Source organism: Patagioenas fasciata, chromosome 1 (assembly GCF_037038585.1).
Source record: "Patagioenas fasciata isolate bPatFas1 chromosome 1, bPatFas1.hap1, whole genome shotgun sequence".
Taxonomy (NCBI): Eukaryota; Metazoa; Chordata; class Aves; order Columbiformes; family Columbidae; genus Patagioenas; species Patagioenas fasciata.
The window spans coordinates 130,065,824-130,081,853 of NC_092520.1; the positions used below are offsets into that span (position 1 = coordinate 130,065,824).

Here is a 16,030-nt window from a genome sequence, read left to right on the forward strand (position 1 = left end):
CTGTGGAACTTCTGTTTGTTAGAGAGCAGCGTAAAGAGAAGCAGGCATCCTACACAATTGCAAGAAATTATTGTTGATTTTCAGGCAGATAAAAGGTTTTGATTTTTTATTTTTTTTTTTTTTTTAGAAGTTACATTTTTAGCAAGGACTTTTGGAGGAAGCATAAAATTTCAAGGTTTTTTTTTGTGAAAATGGTGTACTTTGAAGATGTTCTTGTCAACTAGATTTTACCACTGAAAGCAGCTCCGTTTAGCAGTGAGTCATTAGGAAACACTGAAAGATAAGACAATTAAAAGGAACATATACTGCTTTACTTAAAATTTTCCAGGTTTTTACTTCATGGGGGGGTCATCTGTTTCCAAAGCAAAAATTTGTCAAAAATGGAATAGTTCATATGAATTGACAGTACCTTCTACCAGAACATTATGTTTCAGGTTACACCACTTAGTAACATAATGCTGTTATTAATACAGTTATTTGCATTTAATTTCAGTGCTTGGGACAATGCAACACATTAAATGAATGAAGACAGGTGGAGTCAGCTTAGTTTAGACTTTGCCATGCTTCGAGTATGTTGCGTATGTTGTAAGATACTCCTGTTTAAAAATAGCTTTTACTTCTTTGAACTAACATTTTATGTTTTGGAAAGAAGTCAAAATAATGGTGAAATAATTCTGTATAGTTCTATAATAGTTCTGATACAAGTTCTATAACTGTTAATGTCACTACTGTTTACATGGAAACATTTATAAAAACTAATGCTGCAGCCACAAATATTAGTCACAGTTATTGCTCAGAACACATAACTGGCCAAATTGTATTTGTATGCAGCAAGGATTTTTTTGATAAGTTGGAGAAATAGAGACAGAATTTGTGGGGAAAACACACACTCAGATACACATTCACACTTATACCACCATCCTGCTCAGGTGTTAGATAGGTCAACATTTTCTTGAAGACTCAAGGTTCTTGCAACCATCAGGCAGGCAAGGAACGAGAGGGAGAACAGGTCTTCCTGGAGACAGTGTCCTTGAATAAGGAAGAAGAGCAGGTTGAGGGAGGGAAGGAGAGTGGCTCCTTGAAGCATGCAGAGACTACAGGCAGGGTGCTCTCACAGCTCTGATGATCCTGTGATTATTCTGCAACACCGATTTCTGTGATTATAGTTCACTCTAAATTCAGTATCTTTTTATAAGAAGTTTGCATTTCCAGACAGTTCTTAGCCTTTCATTTCTTAAATACATTAAAAAAGAAGCATCCAAAGCAGTGAAGCAAGAGAAAAAGATGCATTTCCACTAAAATCCTAACTACTTAGAGTCCTACTTCTCAAGGAGCCTAGTAGCACTAAGCAGGTCAATTTAACTTCACCCTACCTTTTCAGTATGGTTCCCTTAGAACTGCTAATATTTAGGCAATAGAAATCAGAGAAGATAGTAGTGGAAGGAAAGTCAGTGGTTCTGTGATTCTTGTTGCCTACACATTAGTTGTTTTCCATTAGTGTTTCCATATTGAAGGAGAAGGATGGGAATAAATGAATCTGCCTGCTTGCTTTGCTCTTCTGTTACCTTTGGAAATCTGAATTTTAATACATGGATGATTTTATTTTCTGCTTCTATAGAGGCCAGCAAGAAGCCAGACAGGCAATTTTCTTCTTCACCTATGTGGGAAGCTAGCCTTTGGGAGAGGCTAATTTTCTTACAAACCCAGTGAAAACTAGTTGTTTGGGTGGAAATGCTAAAAATAAAAAAGTTTCATGAGGACATGTTCAGCAGAATGTTGGGATCCTGCACCGTTGTGCATGGAAGTGACATAGTTAGGGTTTTTTTCCAACATTTGCATTTGTGCATTTATCTAGGTACCAATGCCAAGTGGGAAGTGAATGATCTCTCTCCGAAGTCTTTGGTACCCTGTTTTGGAATAGTTAATGCTGTCACTTTAAGCATTTCTGTTGTTGTTTGTTTGTTTTCCTGTTTTATATTTTGGAGACTATGCTTCTGATCTATGACCTGGGTTTTTTTTCCTTCTTCTTTAGTTTCAGGTATGTTTTTCTCCTTAAGCAGTCATCTGCTGAAAATAAGGAATTTCATTTATACAATTATGATATTTTCATAACCCATGACACCTTCTCCCAGGTCTTTTCCCTCCTTGATTTCTGCTTAACTCCCTTACCTTGAAATAAATTGGAAGTAATTTTATTAAAATCTGAAAACTTGTTGTGGTATCTAGGAAGCTTTGAGCTTGCATTATGTAGAATATCAGAGGATGTGATCTTAATGGTTCTCTTAATCTTTAAAAGCTGTGGTCAGGGCTGGTTGGAGAGTTTCTATTAAGACTGTTTTTAAACAGAATTTGGTTCTCCCACACAGATTTACTCACAGGAAATAATTTCTACATAATGTAAAGTTTAGGTTTTTCCTTTTTTTTTTTTTTTTTTAATCATGTATGCAGGATTCCTTTGTTGCCTGCCTTTGCAGTTGCCCTGAAATTATTTTCTTATTATTTCAGACTATCCTGTTGTGGTCCCTCATAGGAACTCCAACCTGCCTCAGATCTCTTTTTCTCCACAGGTAAACTCCTCACACCCACCCCATGGTGCACTGTCTCCTAAGATGAAGAGCCATGAGAGACTGTGCCTCATGAGAGAAGTTACCTAGCCAGTGAATTCAGGCTGTGTGGAAGAGGCTTTTATGATGTATTTTGGTGCCTTTCTGAAGCAAAATCATGAGTCTTGCATGTTTTTACTTGAGAAGTCAAAATTGGAATAATGAAAGTCCCATTTTTCATCTAGTTCAGTCCAGCTATTAATATTTTTAGGTCAGACTTGATAAGGTTTCCATGAGAGCTTGAAGGGTAATTGTCTTAGCAGAGGTTTTTTTGGGGGTGCACAACTTTGCATCTCTGATAGTTGCTTTAAATGTGGCACCTGAATTTTTACCTGTCATAAAATCTCTAAAAAAAAGTCTAAAAGGAACATTGAGTTCCACTGACCTATACATTTTTCTTAAGAAAGGATCATCTATGATTTTATTTGTAGATTTGTGTTTGGTCCGTTCTTCCATGATGGCAGTTGCGCTACCTTAGCAATCGGTGGTTGAGTTCTCTACTTTCTTTATCATTGTGTGTTTTTTTACATTTAGCATGTCTGCCACGTTACAACACAAGAGCGTTACTTCTTGTGTATTGCATTATGTGTATGGGGAATATATTTCTCCAATCCTGTATTTAGCAAACTTCTGTGGACTTGAGGATGGTTATTGTGCTCTCTTTGGTCTTAGCAGTCCTATTCCTCTTTCATTCCCTGTAGGTCCTGCTTTTATTGTTTATTCTTGATTTTTCATGAGTGGGTCACTTGGCCTTCATTGAGCTAAATAAATTATAACTTTCCAGAAGAACTTGAAAGGATTCTACAACAGGGTTCACTCTCTGCCTGGATGAACACTTGTCCAAGGGTAGGGCACTGTAATAGGGAAGATAATGACTTATTTCAGCAGGCTTTTGCTAACTTAAAATAATTGTGGTGGTGTATTTTATCAGCTTCAGAACCTTTTCAGCATAATGCTAAAAGATAACTAACTCTGACACAAAGTTCGTTCTGAAGAAATCCCTGTTCATGTGTCAGGCATACTACAGCTGTAGGTTATTTTAACAAAGATAATTTGGTTGGAGGAAAATATATCTATTGTAGCAAAAGCATGCAGTTTATTTTTTATTTTCTAGTGTTTGTAAAATATTAATGTTGTCTCTTACAAAAGTGTTTTGTATGAATTCCTGGTGACCTCAGTAGTAAGTGAGCTTACTACATTTTTCTGTAGATTATTTGTGTTTTGAAGAGTGCTGCATAAAGTTTGTACCTATAGACAGATGCTAAAAAAATGTTTTACTGAAACCTAGAAACTCAGAGACATGAGCAGGTAAAACAGCTCTGTAGGTTTTTTAACTATCACAGTTAGGGAGAATGGGATTTGTCAACTTCTTATGACTTATGAAATCTGTGGATCAACAGTTTTCTGTACCTATAGAGTCTGGTGATTTACAGTACACTTGATTGGAAAATTATGATGAAAACATAATTTGAAATACTAACAGTGACCTGCCCTTTGCAGACCAGTCCAAAAATACCTCATACAGCCCTCATCCTTGTTTACTATTATTTGGAGCTATGCTTGTTTGCATCAGCTCATGATACAACTTGTTTTGCATAGTGAAGTGTTTATTTGTATTATAGTTAAAATAATGGAAATAAAAGGTCTTTCAGAATAGTCTTTTGAATTTATTAGCCTTTTGATTTCTAAAGGATACAAATGAGTGAATTGAATGAGTATGTTAATTAAAATTGGCATCAGAATCTAATTACATTGCTGATTCAGTAACGTGAGGCAAATTACAGTTTTAATCTTTCATGTTATTATCACCATTTTCAAAGTATCAGGACACTCCAGGAATTAAAATGAACTGTACCATTTTTGGAAGATGCCATAAGGATTACGAGTTTTAATGTATGCTCTAATTTAACTTTCTGCTATATTCAAGATGCTTGCTGTGCAGTAAGTTTTTATGATCTGTATGAAAGGTGGGGCAACTTGTAAGAAGGTGAGGCTCCTGTAAGGCATATAATTTCATTTTGTGGTATGGAAGTGTTTAGAAAGCATGGTCATATTTTCTGAATCATATCTGTACTGTTTGGTAAATATGAACAGCTTTATCAAGATCTATATAGTGCTTTTTTGTTCCACCATTTAAAATCTGCATTCATATTTCAATTCTTTCACATGCAATTGACTGTCTATTACTTGCACATTTTTTTCTCTTTTATTTTTCTTAATGAAGTCTAATGAACTCTGCAGAAACAACAGGGACTAGCAGCATGATCATGATCACTTGGTGTGTTCCTGCAGTTGTGGCCTTTTGAGAAATTGTTGAGATGTGAAAAAGAAAAAAAGTTACATCCAGTACACTTGGAGTTTGAGACAGATCTTTGCAAGGCTATCTTTAGGCTGCGCTTGTCCCACTGTTTTTTGTTCTTTTTAAACCTGTTTTTAAGTTAGTATCACTGCAAAGTTAAAACTGATGGCCACATTTTAATTACCTCATACACTGGTGTCAATCCAGAATAAGCTGTATTGAAGTAGGTGAAGTTTAAGTGTGTAAAAGCAGTATGAAAGGAGAATCTCATCCAGACAATAGTCTGAATGTGGTTTACAGTGGCCTTTCTATCTGATCCACTTGTGGGTAGCTATATGGAATCAGAGCAAAGATTCATCTAGCTCATGTACTATTTTTGAGACTGTCTAATATTGGAAACATCAGGAGGGGGATTAAGAAACCAGGTAGTTATAGAATAATTTTCGCTGGAAAAGACTTTTAAGATCGTCTTTTAAACACCTCCAGGGATGGTAATGTTCTAATGCCTGATAACTCTTTCCATGAAGAAATTTTTCTTATCTCTGATCTAAACCTCTCCTGGCACAACTAGAGGCCATTTCGTCTCATCCTATCCCTTGCTACTTGAGAGAAGAGACAAACACAGTCCATACTACAACTTCCTTTCGGGTAGTTGTAGGCAGTGATAAGGTCTCTCCCTCAGCCTCCTTTTCTGCAGGCTCAACAGTCCCAGTTCCCTCAGCTGCTCCTTGTAAGACTTGTGCTCCAGAACCTTTACCAGCTTCATCACCCTGCTCTGCGCTCTCTCCAGTATGTCAATGTCTTTCCTGTAGTGAAGGGCCCAAAACTGAACACGGTATTCAAGGTGGGGCCTCGCCAGTGCCGAGTACAGTGGGAAGGTCACTTTGCTAGTCCTGCTGGTCACACTACTCTTGATGCAAGCCAGGATGCTGTTGGTCTTTTTGGCCACCTGGGCACACTGCTGGCTCATATTCAGTCAGCTGTTGACCAACACCCCCAGATTCTTTCCCACCACGCAGCTTTCCAGCCACTCTTCTGTGAGCCTGTAGCTCTGCATGGGGTTGTTGTGAGCCAAGTGCAGCACCCAGCACTTGGTCTTCTTGAACCTCACACAGCTGGCCTCAGCCCAATGATCCAGCTGGTCCAGATCCCTCTGTAAAGCCTTCCTACCCTCCAGCAGATGAACACTCCCACCCAACTTGGTGTCATTGCCATCTTACTGAGGGTGCACTCGGTCCCCTCATTCAGATCATTGATGAAGAGATTAAATAGAACTGACCTCAATGCTGAGCCGTGGGGAACACCACTTGTGACAAGATGCCAAGTGGATTTGACTCCATTCACCACAACTCTGTGGGCCTGACCATTCAGCCATTTTATTACTCAGTGAAGAGTACAGCCCTCCAAGCCATGAGCAGCCAGCTTCTCCAGGAGAATACTGTGGGAATTGGCATCAAAGGCTTTACTGAAGTCTAAGTAAACAACATCCGCAGCCTTTCCCTCATCCGTTTAGCGGGTCTCCTTGTCATGGAAGGAGACCAGGTTGGTCAAGCAGAACCTGCCTTTCATAAACCCATGCTGACTGGATCTGATTGCTTGGTCGTTTCTGTGTGCCATGTGATGGCACTCAGGTTGATCTGCTCCATAATCTTCCCTGGCACCGATGTTAGACTGACAGGCCTGTAGTTTCCTGGATCCTCCTTCTGGCCCTTCTTGTAGGTGGGCATCACATTTGCCAGCTTCCAGTCAACTGCCACCTCCCTAGTTAGATAGGACTGCTGATAAATGATGGAAAGTTAAGTAGTGGTTTTTTCCTTCATGTATCTTCCCAGGTACTGATGGTTGGTCAAACTTTATGAGCTAGAAAAAAAAAGAGGAAGCGTACAGCTGTTCATGTAGATGTGGTAGCCAAATGGCCCTTGTTGCCTCTGAACTGTATTCCCTGGGACAGTATTTCCTAGCCTTGTTTAATTTTCTATGGCCTGCTTGGCTGCTGGCACATTTGCTCTGTCAGACTTCTGTACCTGTGCGGAGTGTGGTGAGCCCCAGTGGAGGTCTCAGCTGCTGCAGCAATGAGCAGTGGCCCGTGCCTGGGCAGTGTGTGCAGGCAGAGGGACAACAGCTTGGTTCACACAGCTGGTCTCAGAGCTTTTAAATCACCCCAGATTGCCATAAATTAAAATTGAAGTATAACCCATTCTGAGAGGAGTTTCCTAAGGCAGGATGGCATTTGGTATAGCCATTCTTTGCTTTTTTACTTACATGCAATATTGTAAGTCCAACAGCCTGGCCCATAGCTATTGGAGAAATCACTTTGTCATGGAAAGCCACCGCAAGGTCCAAGTGTGACAAACTGTACATCTAAGAAGTTCTTGGAAGATGCTGTGTTTTAAGAGGTATAAAGCACTGCCATGTTGAACTTAAGCACAGAATAAAGCAGACTCTGACTGAGTTACTCTGTTGGTGTGTTCAAAACCTTTTCTCCTTAAGAAGCTGAGTAGACAAGTTAGAGTTCATTTCCTCATCTTCTGCCTTTACATTCATGCAGTGCTAAGGCCTGTGCTCTGAAGACAACATACATTTCAGGTTCAGTAGTTCTCTCTGACCTCTGTTGAAATTGCTCCAGATTGTACCCGTCATACTGTATCAGAATTAGGCTGTGCTTCTTTGCAATAGTTAAATGCCTCTCAAAATACTTGTCAAAATTATCAGACAAATTTGTGGCTTCTTTAGATAGACCTATTTAGAAAAATAGAAATATGAATGCAAGATGCAGATACAAAGTAAAGTTGTTGCATGTCATCTGAGCACTAGTAGCTGTAAACGTGTTCTTAGCTTGTCACAAATACACGGTACCTCAGTGAAATAGACTGTTTCTCTCTTTGTTTTACCCACATGATAATGAGTTGAGATCATACAGGATGTCTTACAAACATCAGATGAGGCAGGACAACTCGTGATTAGTCAATAGTACCTTTGAGCCCATAGGCTTTTGGGAAAGCTTCCTCCTTTTGAGTTGATTCTGTGTATTGTATAATTGTACAAGTTGGGAAAGGGAAAACTGGTTACATCTGACCTCTTAGAATGACTTTAAGATAAAATTATAGCCAAACATAAATACATACAAATATTTTCATGCAGGGGGTATAATACAAATTTTCACAGAGTCTCTTTAGAATGTGATTAATTATGAAGTCTTCCCACCAAGTTCACTGGCAATTTCTTATCCTTCACAGGTGGAAGTCAAAGCCTTAAGTAATAAGGAGGAATCTAGGGAAATGATTCAGAATTCCATAATCTGATATTTTTCTCTTAATTATACTTAATTGATTTAAAAAACTGGGATCCATCACATTCATCAATCACATTCCATTCTATAGCTATCATATGAAGTGTATGGCAAATCACTGGATGCAAATCATGATACGTGGTATTACAGTGATCAGAGTCAAAAGGATATCAAATGAATACTTGTAGTGACCTTATTTTTTCATTTACCCATATTTCTTGTGTTTTCTTGTTCACGTTGATTGTCTATATTTCTTGTTAAACTGGCTGATTTTGCTTTGAGATTCTTTTTCAGAGCTAGTTTTGTCTTCTCCTTCACTCAAACTCTCCTGTCCTTATTAATTTTCCCATTTGCAATGTCTTTAGTGTAGCCCATCAAGGGCAGGCATTTTCAAAAAGCTTTTTCTTTTTCTAAGCTTTAGTGACTAATTAAAGAGATGATTGCTAAGATATTGTGGAAAGCAATATTAAGAGGGCCTGATTTACTCTTTTCCTTACCTTTATGTACAGGTTTCAGATCAGAATTTGTGAGTAAATGGGACAGCAGCATCCCAAAGTATTCTTGTGCTGAGATTGTGACAATGGACATAATACAAGGAGACTGTGCCAGTCCTGCAGTACCAGGAGATACAGAGAGGAGCAAGACTGGAGAAGAAGACCCAGGACTAACTCTGGTTGGAAAAGCACATGAGTTCTTTCAGATTTGTGATCTGGAAGGCAAAGGCTTCATCACTCGTCAAGACATGCAGGTAAACCAAAATTGGCTATGTGAAATGCACAGTGAGAGAGGTTCCTAATGCCCTTAATGAGATTAATTTAGAGTAAAAAATTGTAACACGCACCTGATAACTTTAAAGAGATATGTAGGATTTAAAATAATCTCTCTAAAGTCTTACATAATGCTTGCATTTGTTTTCTCAGACAAAACAACAAAAAAGTGGAAAATCAATGTAAGTGAAGTTTAAAAAAATGACCCAGGAATTTAATTCCATTCTTGTTGAGAAAGTTTAAGCTCCAGAAAATTAATTACTTTGTGGTTTGCTACAGCATCATGAATGTATTCAGTCCACCAACTTTATCCTTCTGGTTTTTTAGCAAAATTGTGTAAATAAAGTCTTTCATAAAGTCTACTCACCTGCCAGGTAATGATGAACTCTCAGCTGGAACACATATATATGTAGAAAGTATAGAGGAACACTATTTTGGCATTATTTGGTGTTCACAATAATCTTGAGGGTCTGAAATGAGATTTGCTGAAAATGTTGATGAAAAAAAAGCAACTACGTAGCAAAATCTTTTGAAAATGGGATTGAGTGCATACTGCAGAAACAATGATTTGAACCGTATGTGGCAGAAAACAAGAAAGTACTCATGCTTGACAAGCAAAGCAGTATTTTTCATCTTACCATTTCAATATGTATCTAAGTGTCTGGTATATTTAGATACATAAATAAGAGTGCTCCAAACACCTGAGAAGATCTTTCTTTATATTTGCTTTTATTTTCTACTGATTCAATTAAAAATAATGTTAATAATACAGACATTATGAAGATACTGGATTATCCTAATTCCACTCAACACTTCGGTAAATCAAGAGTAATTCAGCTGAAATCAATGCATTCCCATTGACAAAAAGCTGGAGTGCGACTCATTTCCTCCATTTGACTTTACATTAATTTAGTGACAGTGAATACAAATTATAAATGAAAGTCTTTTACATTAGTTCCAGCAATTCAGAAACCCTGATTCTTTGAAGCTGGCTATGGTTTTCTCAGTGTCACTTCTTCCTTTCAATTCAGTAGTGGATTAATAGAGATTTACTTGGACACCAGTTGACAGTAACCCATGATGTTTTCTAATGGATTTGGTACCCGTTATTTTAGTAATATAGAAAATAATGATGTATTGAACAACTGTACATTAGACATATATTGTTACAGTTATTCATTATGCTTGATTCGAATGTCTAGTTAACTAGAATCCCTGTATTGCAAACATGAGTTTGAAATCAGTATAATTGATTTTGATGGCACTTTTCATGATGTTCACTCCCTATAGCAAAGACATAAATCAATAAAGTAAATCAGTTTTTTCCTTAAAAGGTACCAAGTGTTGATGACTTTTGCATCCTGTTGTTTGTTAGTTCATTACTACTTACCATTAATGAAGCATTCCTTCAAATCCAGAATGCTAACATTAAGCTTTTAAATCTTAATCATGTGATATGAGGCATGACTTTCTACAGAGTGCTGAGTATCTAAAAAGTGCTGAATATCTAAAATCCAACTTCAGTGGAACAGATCTTCCAAACAAAGTTTTCTGGTGTGTCTAAAATATAGTAATTATATCAAACATTTACTCCTTCCTGATTATGTCATACTGAGATTATGTTAATACTGGTTGTTCTGAATTTTTCATTCAGTTTCAAAATATCAAATATTCTCCACTTTCAAACCAAAAAGGTTTTCTGAAATTTCAAGAAAGCAAATTCTATCTGAAACTTGAAATCACAGCTTTGCACTTTGGGCCTTGAGTTTATAATGAATAATGAGAATTAGTATTGTAAAATGTTTTGGTTTAATGCACATAGCAGAATTTCATTCAGATCTTGCTCTTAGCTATCTGACCTCTGTCTTTATTTAGCAGAGTAAAAGCGTGTTATTTTCAGATAAGTAAGCATAGACATCATGAACATACAGAGCACACTGAGTGACAATGCAGATAATTTCTCTTTAAGCTCCAGTGGTATCTTTGGATATGTGTTTTTTGATTGTTTTATTATTTTTAGGAGCTTCGAATCAAAAGGATCTATTTTTTTTACAGTAAGCCCCAAATGAGTAAATAAACAGTTATGAGACCAATGATAACATTTAGTTTTCCTAACCAAAAAAAACCCAACCAAAAAAAAAAAAAAAAAGCCAAAAAAAACCAAAACAAAACACAAAAAACCCCACAATTTTTTTGAAGAATAAAAGCAAGAGGTTGGGAAAACATCGGCTTAATCTTAGTAACAACGATAAGTGTGGCCCCAGTTCATCAAAGTCAGTAAATTATCCTTGGGGAATTTAATGGAGCAAAATTTTGGTACATTCTTCAAAATCTAATTTTTTCATATTTTTTCAAGAAAATGCAAGTAACTTTGGTGTTTTCTAGTGCAAAATTACTATAGTTTGCTTCAGAATATGAACCCTGCAATATGGCTCTCCAGATGTAGTTGGCGAAGCATATATTTATCAGGTAGTTTTGTAGCAAGACCCAAAAACAGTTGTATAGGAATAGCAGGTGAGTCTATGTTTATGATATGGTCAGAAGGGGACAGCCAGTTCTCAAGAAACAGTCCTTCAGCAGGTCCCAAAGATCTGGCAGTAGAAGCACAGTTTCTGCTTTTGTAAGTGTAGGCTGTAAGAATTTTACAAGACAAGCTAATTTTAAGAAGTTTCCATTTAAAATCAAATGCTTAGAGAAGATGGCTGTGTTTAAATGAGAAACTGATAATGTCAGGTATATCACTGATGGCATAAGTCATACTGAATGTACATCAGTTTTTCTTAGTTTTTCTGGAAGCAGGCAGCAATGCAATCCTGCTCAGAAAGCAGGGGACTTGGGGGGCACTTGGGGACTATTCCAGATAGTTCTGTGCTTTAGGAGCTCCATTCCTTTCCCTTCTCAAGATCACCTTGGAATTCCTTTTAAATGCTCTTCTCTTCAATTCATACAGGTTTATAATTTACACCTCAAAACCTTCACGCAGCCAGGGAAGTCCTGATTAATGCCTTTATCCAACTTTTACCTTGACTACATGCCTGATATATTGAGTATCGGTTTCTGTTGTTCATGGGTTGTGGGAGAGACTTCCTTTGGCCTTAAATCCCTTCCCAATGGTGGAAGAGATTAGCACTTTTGTTCTGATGAAGTTTATCAACCTATTAGCTTGCAATTTTAATATGTTGTATACACAGTAGGAGTTCAGGGAAGGGATTAAAATATAAACTAATAAAGCCGTGTATATTTATATTGCTTCCCAAGCTGAGGAAAGGTTTCAGTCTTCCTAGTGCTGTCTCCCAGTGGAAATCCTTGCTATTATAGTTTGCCACTCCTCTCCTGTTTCTGGGAGGTTCTGTCTATACTGTTAAAAGAATTACAGTAAAACCATTAGGGCCAGATTTAAGGATTTTTTTTTTTTTTTTTCTTTTACGCCTGTCTTTAGATTCTCAGGAAAAATTAAGTGATTTTGTGGTGCTAGTTTCATGAAGCTTTGTCTCTTTTGGTCTACATACTGCATTTCAGAAGTAGACAGTCATGAACTACATTTAACTCACTACAGGAGCAGCATGTTTGCTCCTTGGAGCAGGCAGCTTTCTTAGCTTTGTTTATTTAATTATACATTTTAAAGCAGCTTCAATTAGAACAGTATACCCGCTAGAATGTTCTTGTTTAGAGAGGCTCTTGCTTGACTGCATGGCATAGAAGGAACTAGCCATACAGTTCGGCTGGCAGGTTTGTCCAGCTGCATGATAATCAAGACATTTCACCAAGATAATCAAGGCATTTCACCAGGATGCTGAGACTCCACCTCAAATTCTACCTCTTCTCTGTATGATTGGAATCTGCGTCACAAGAGATTGTTCTCATTGTTCAGTTGTAAAGGGTTCATAAAGGCAAATAATGAAGTCATAAAAGCATATCTCCCTCAGCTGATGTTGTTTTACTCTGTGATGTATTTGAATTTTCACTCTGGGAAACAAAAGGACCTATCCTTCTGTATTGTGGATGTTCTGCAGAATTTAGTTTTCATCTCTACTAGTACTTCCTGTAGTGCTGTGTAAATCTGCTGCATGTCTTGTCATTTCAGAGACTGCATCCTCAGTTACCTCTTAGCCTGGAAGAGCTTGAAAAAGTTTTTGTTACATTGGATGCTGATGGCAATGGCTCACTTACCCCAAAGGAGTTCACCACAGGATTCAGTGAGTATGGAAAGCATGTCTCCTGTATAGACCATTATTAATGTTCTGTGCTTCCCACACCAATAAAGAAGCATTTTACCTTAACTGTACACTTAAGGATGCGCACAGGGAGCCAGACTGTTCCCTAGATGCAGCAGATATACATAATAGCTGAAGATGTGGTCAAATTATGTCTATAGACAAAGGGCTCCAGAGTCTTTCTCTGCTGTGTAAGATGACAAGCCATAGCACAATATGAGACATACGATGTAACTATCTGAATTACACCTGTTTTAAGGTGTGGTGTAGATCTGTGAACAAATTTTGTAAGATTTCCCTTGGGGAAAAAATATCTTATGTTTTATATCATATTAGGTCATAAGACCTAAGAGATAATTAAGGTTATCTCTAATGTTAGATGGTGTTGAAAATGTGTTAATACAACTGTCCTTACAGCTGTGGGAATGCTTTCTACAACAAATTAATTCTTCAAATTATGTTACTTTATTTCAAAACAAAACAGGATGAGGCAATTATTATTACTGCATGATGGGAGATTATAAGTTCTTTGTAACTCCCTGCTTTGCAACAGCATTCTTACTGTCATGTTCCCTGTGTTTGTGGAAGGGTTGTTTTCTCCCCAGCTGTTTTCAACGAGGTGACAATGTTAGTGAGACTGTTTGGTTATTTACGCAGAATCAATTTTGTACTTAAATTTTAGCTCTGCTGACTATAAGCATCAATTTTAAGCATTTCTCTGGAAAATGGAATCTCTTCTATATGTGAATTGTAATAGAAATTTCCATTTAAATACTATGCATAGGCCCAGCAAATGGCACCTTCATTTTTGTTTGCAAATCATCAATCATTTTGAAATTTTAATTCTCTTATGTCCTACCTCTCCCATCTTAGAGCTAGATCAAGAATCTTAATAAAGAGTATGCTTTAATCTGCAAATTGCTGTCATTTAAAAATGAAATAATGTATTTCTGCTTTACTTTTTGTAAGTAGATTATACATATTTCTTAGTTAAATGAAGATTATTTTCGTAAGTAGTCCCTGGAAAAGCAAAATTTTCTGTGAAGGGAACAGCTCCAGAGCCTGGGGGTCCTCCTGCCCAGCTACTGGAGCACAGTCTAGAGACCCAGGTGGATGTGTTTGCTGCTTTGCTGTTTGCAGGGTCAACTTGTAGTGAAGTTAAACATGTATCCCGAAGACACCCACACATGCACATACACAGATACATGAAGAACATGTATATGGCAGGCTACACAGGCTGCCATAGACAAGGCACTGCCTTCAAAAGCACCTGTGTATAGGATTCACATCAAAAGGGAAGGGAGGTGAAAGGGAGAAAACCAGGCACAGCAGAGAGAAACTTGGGGGGTGGCCTGGCAATATTTGGTGGATGGGGTGCTAGCGAGGTCCCTCAGTCTGCAGGCTCAGTGGAGGCAGGGGATCAAGAGCTGTGTGGCAGGAAAGACACAAGGCTTATTGATGTGTTAGAAACCATGGAAGCACCTGAGAATGGTCATGTAGGATTTATGGCTCTTCCCCCCAGAAAGGTGATGGGATCAATAAACTAACTGAAGTGCATCTATAACAATGCACACAGCATGCACAACAAACAGGACAAGCAGCAGAAAAGCTATGATATAGTTGCCATCACAGAAACATGGAGGGGCAACTCGCACAACTGCAATAGACTGCTATAAGCTTTTCAGAAGGGATAGGCAAAAAAGGAGAGAAGGTGGGATTATGGGAGTGTTTATAGGTAAGAATCAGGGGGAAGGCCAACAAGGCAAGGTATCCTGCTGGGAGTCTGTTACAGACCACCCAACCAGGATAAAGAGGCAGATGAAATATTCTACAAGCAGTTGGGAGAAGTGTTATGATCACTAGCCCTTGTTCTCCTGGGGAACTTCAGCTTACGAGATGTCTGGTGGAAATAAAATGTGGCAGAGAGGAAACAGTTTAGGAGGCTCCTGGAGTGTGTGGAAGACAACTTCCTGACACAGCTGGTCAGTGAGCTGACAAGGAGAAGTGCCCCACTGGACCTGTTATTTGTGAACAGAGAAGGACTTCTGGGTGATGTGATGGTGGAGGCCATCTTGGGCATAGCAATCATGAAATGATAGAGTTTTCAATTCTTGGAGGAACATCAGCAGAACTGCTATCTTGGACTTCTGGAGGGCAGACTTTGACCTCTTCAGGAAACTGGTTGACAGAATCCCTTGGGAGCCAGTCCTGAAGGGCAAAGGAGCCCTGGAAGGCTCGTTGCTCTTTGAGAAGGAAATCTTAGCAGCACAGGAGCAAGTTGTCCCCATGTGCTGGAAAGTGAGCTGGTAGGGAAGAAGGCTGCCCTGGCTGAACAGAGCTTTGGCTGGAACTCAGGAATAACAGGAGGCAGTCCACTCAGGAGGACTACAAGGATGCTGTGAAGTTATGCAGGGAGAAAATCAGAAGGGCCAAAGCCCAACTAGAGCTGAATCTGGCTACTGCAGTAAAAGGCAAAAAAAAGTTTCAGTAAACACATTCACAACAAAAGGAGGTCTAAGGAGAATATCCACCCTCTAGTGGTTGTGATAGGAAACACAGTGACAGAGGATGAGGGGAAAGCTGAGGTACTCACTGCCTTCTATGCCTCAGTCTTTAATAGTAAGACCAGTTGTGCTTTAGGTACCCAGTCCCCTGAGCCATAAGACAGGGATGGGAAAGCCTCAGTAATCCCAGTAATCCAAGAGGAAACAGTTAGCGACCTACTACACCATTTAGATGTGCACAAGTCTATGGGGCCACATGGGATCCATCCAAGTGTTCTGAGGGAGCTGGCAGAGGTCCTCACCAAGCCACTTTCCATCATTTATCAGCAGTCCTATCTAACTAGGGAGGTGGCA

At 38.5% G+C, this 16,030-nt stretch overlaps 1 protein-coding gene across 4 annotated transcripts in view; it reads left to right on the forward strand.

Annotated features, from left to right (window-relative positions):
- The window catches only part of CRACR2A (calcium release activated channel regulator 2A), a 70,448-nt gene that overhangs the window by 5,249 nt on the left and 49,169 nt on the right, over positions 1 to 16,030 (forward strand). For 3 of the 4 annotated variants that reach the window (XR_011741439.1, XM_071815087.1, XM_065842949.2), the window contains exons 2-3: positions 8,701 to 8,939; positions 13,043 to 13,154. Coding sequence is in view for 3 of the 4 variants with exons in the window: in XM_071815087.1 (XP_071671188.1) it covers positions 8,772 to 8,939; positions 13,043 to 13,154 (280 nt within the window). In the remaining variant the exon portion in view is untranslated. Of the gene's footprint in view, positions 1 to 2,505; positions 2,568 to 8,700; positions 8,940 to 13,042; positions 13,155 to 16,030 lie in introns of all 4 variants that reach the window. The other variant, XM_071815083.1, reaches the window with a different exon arrangement.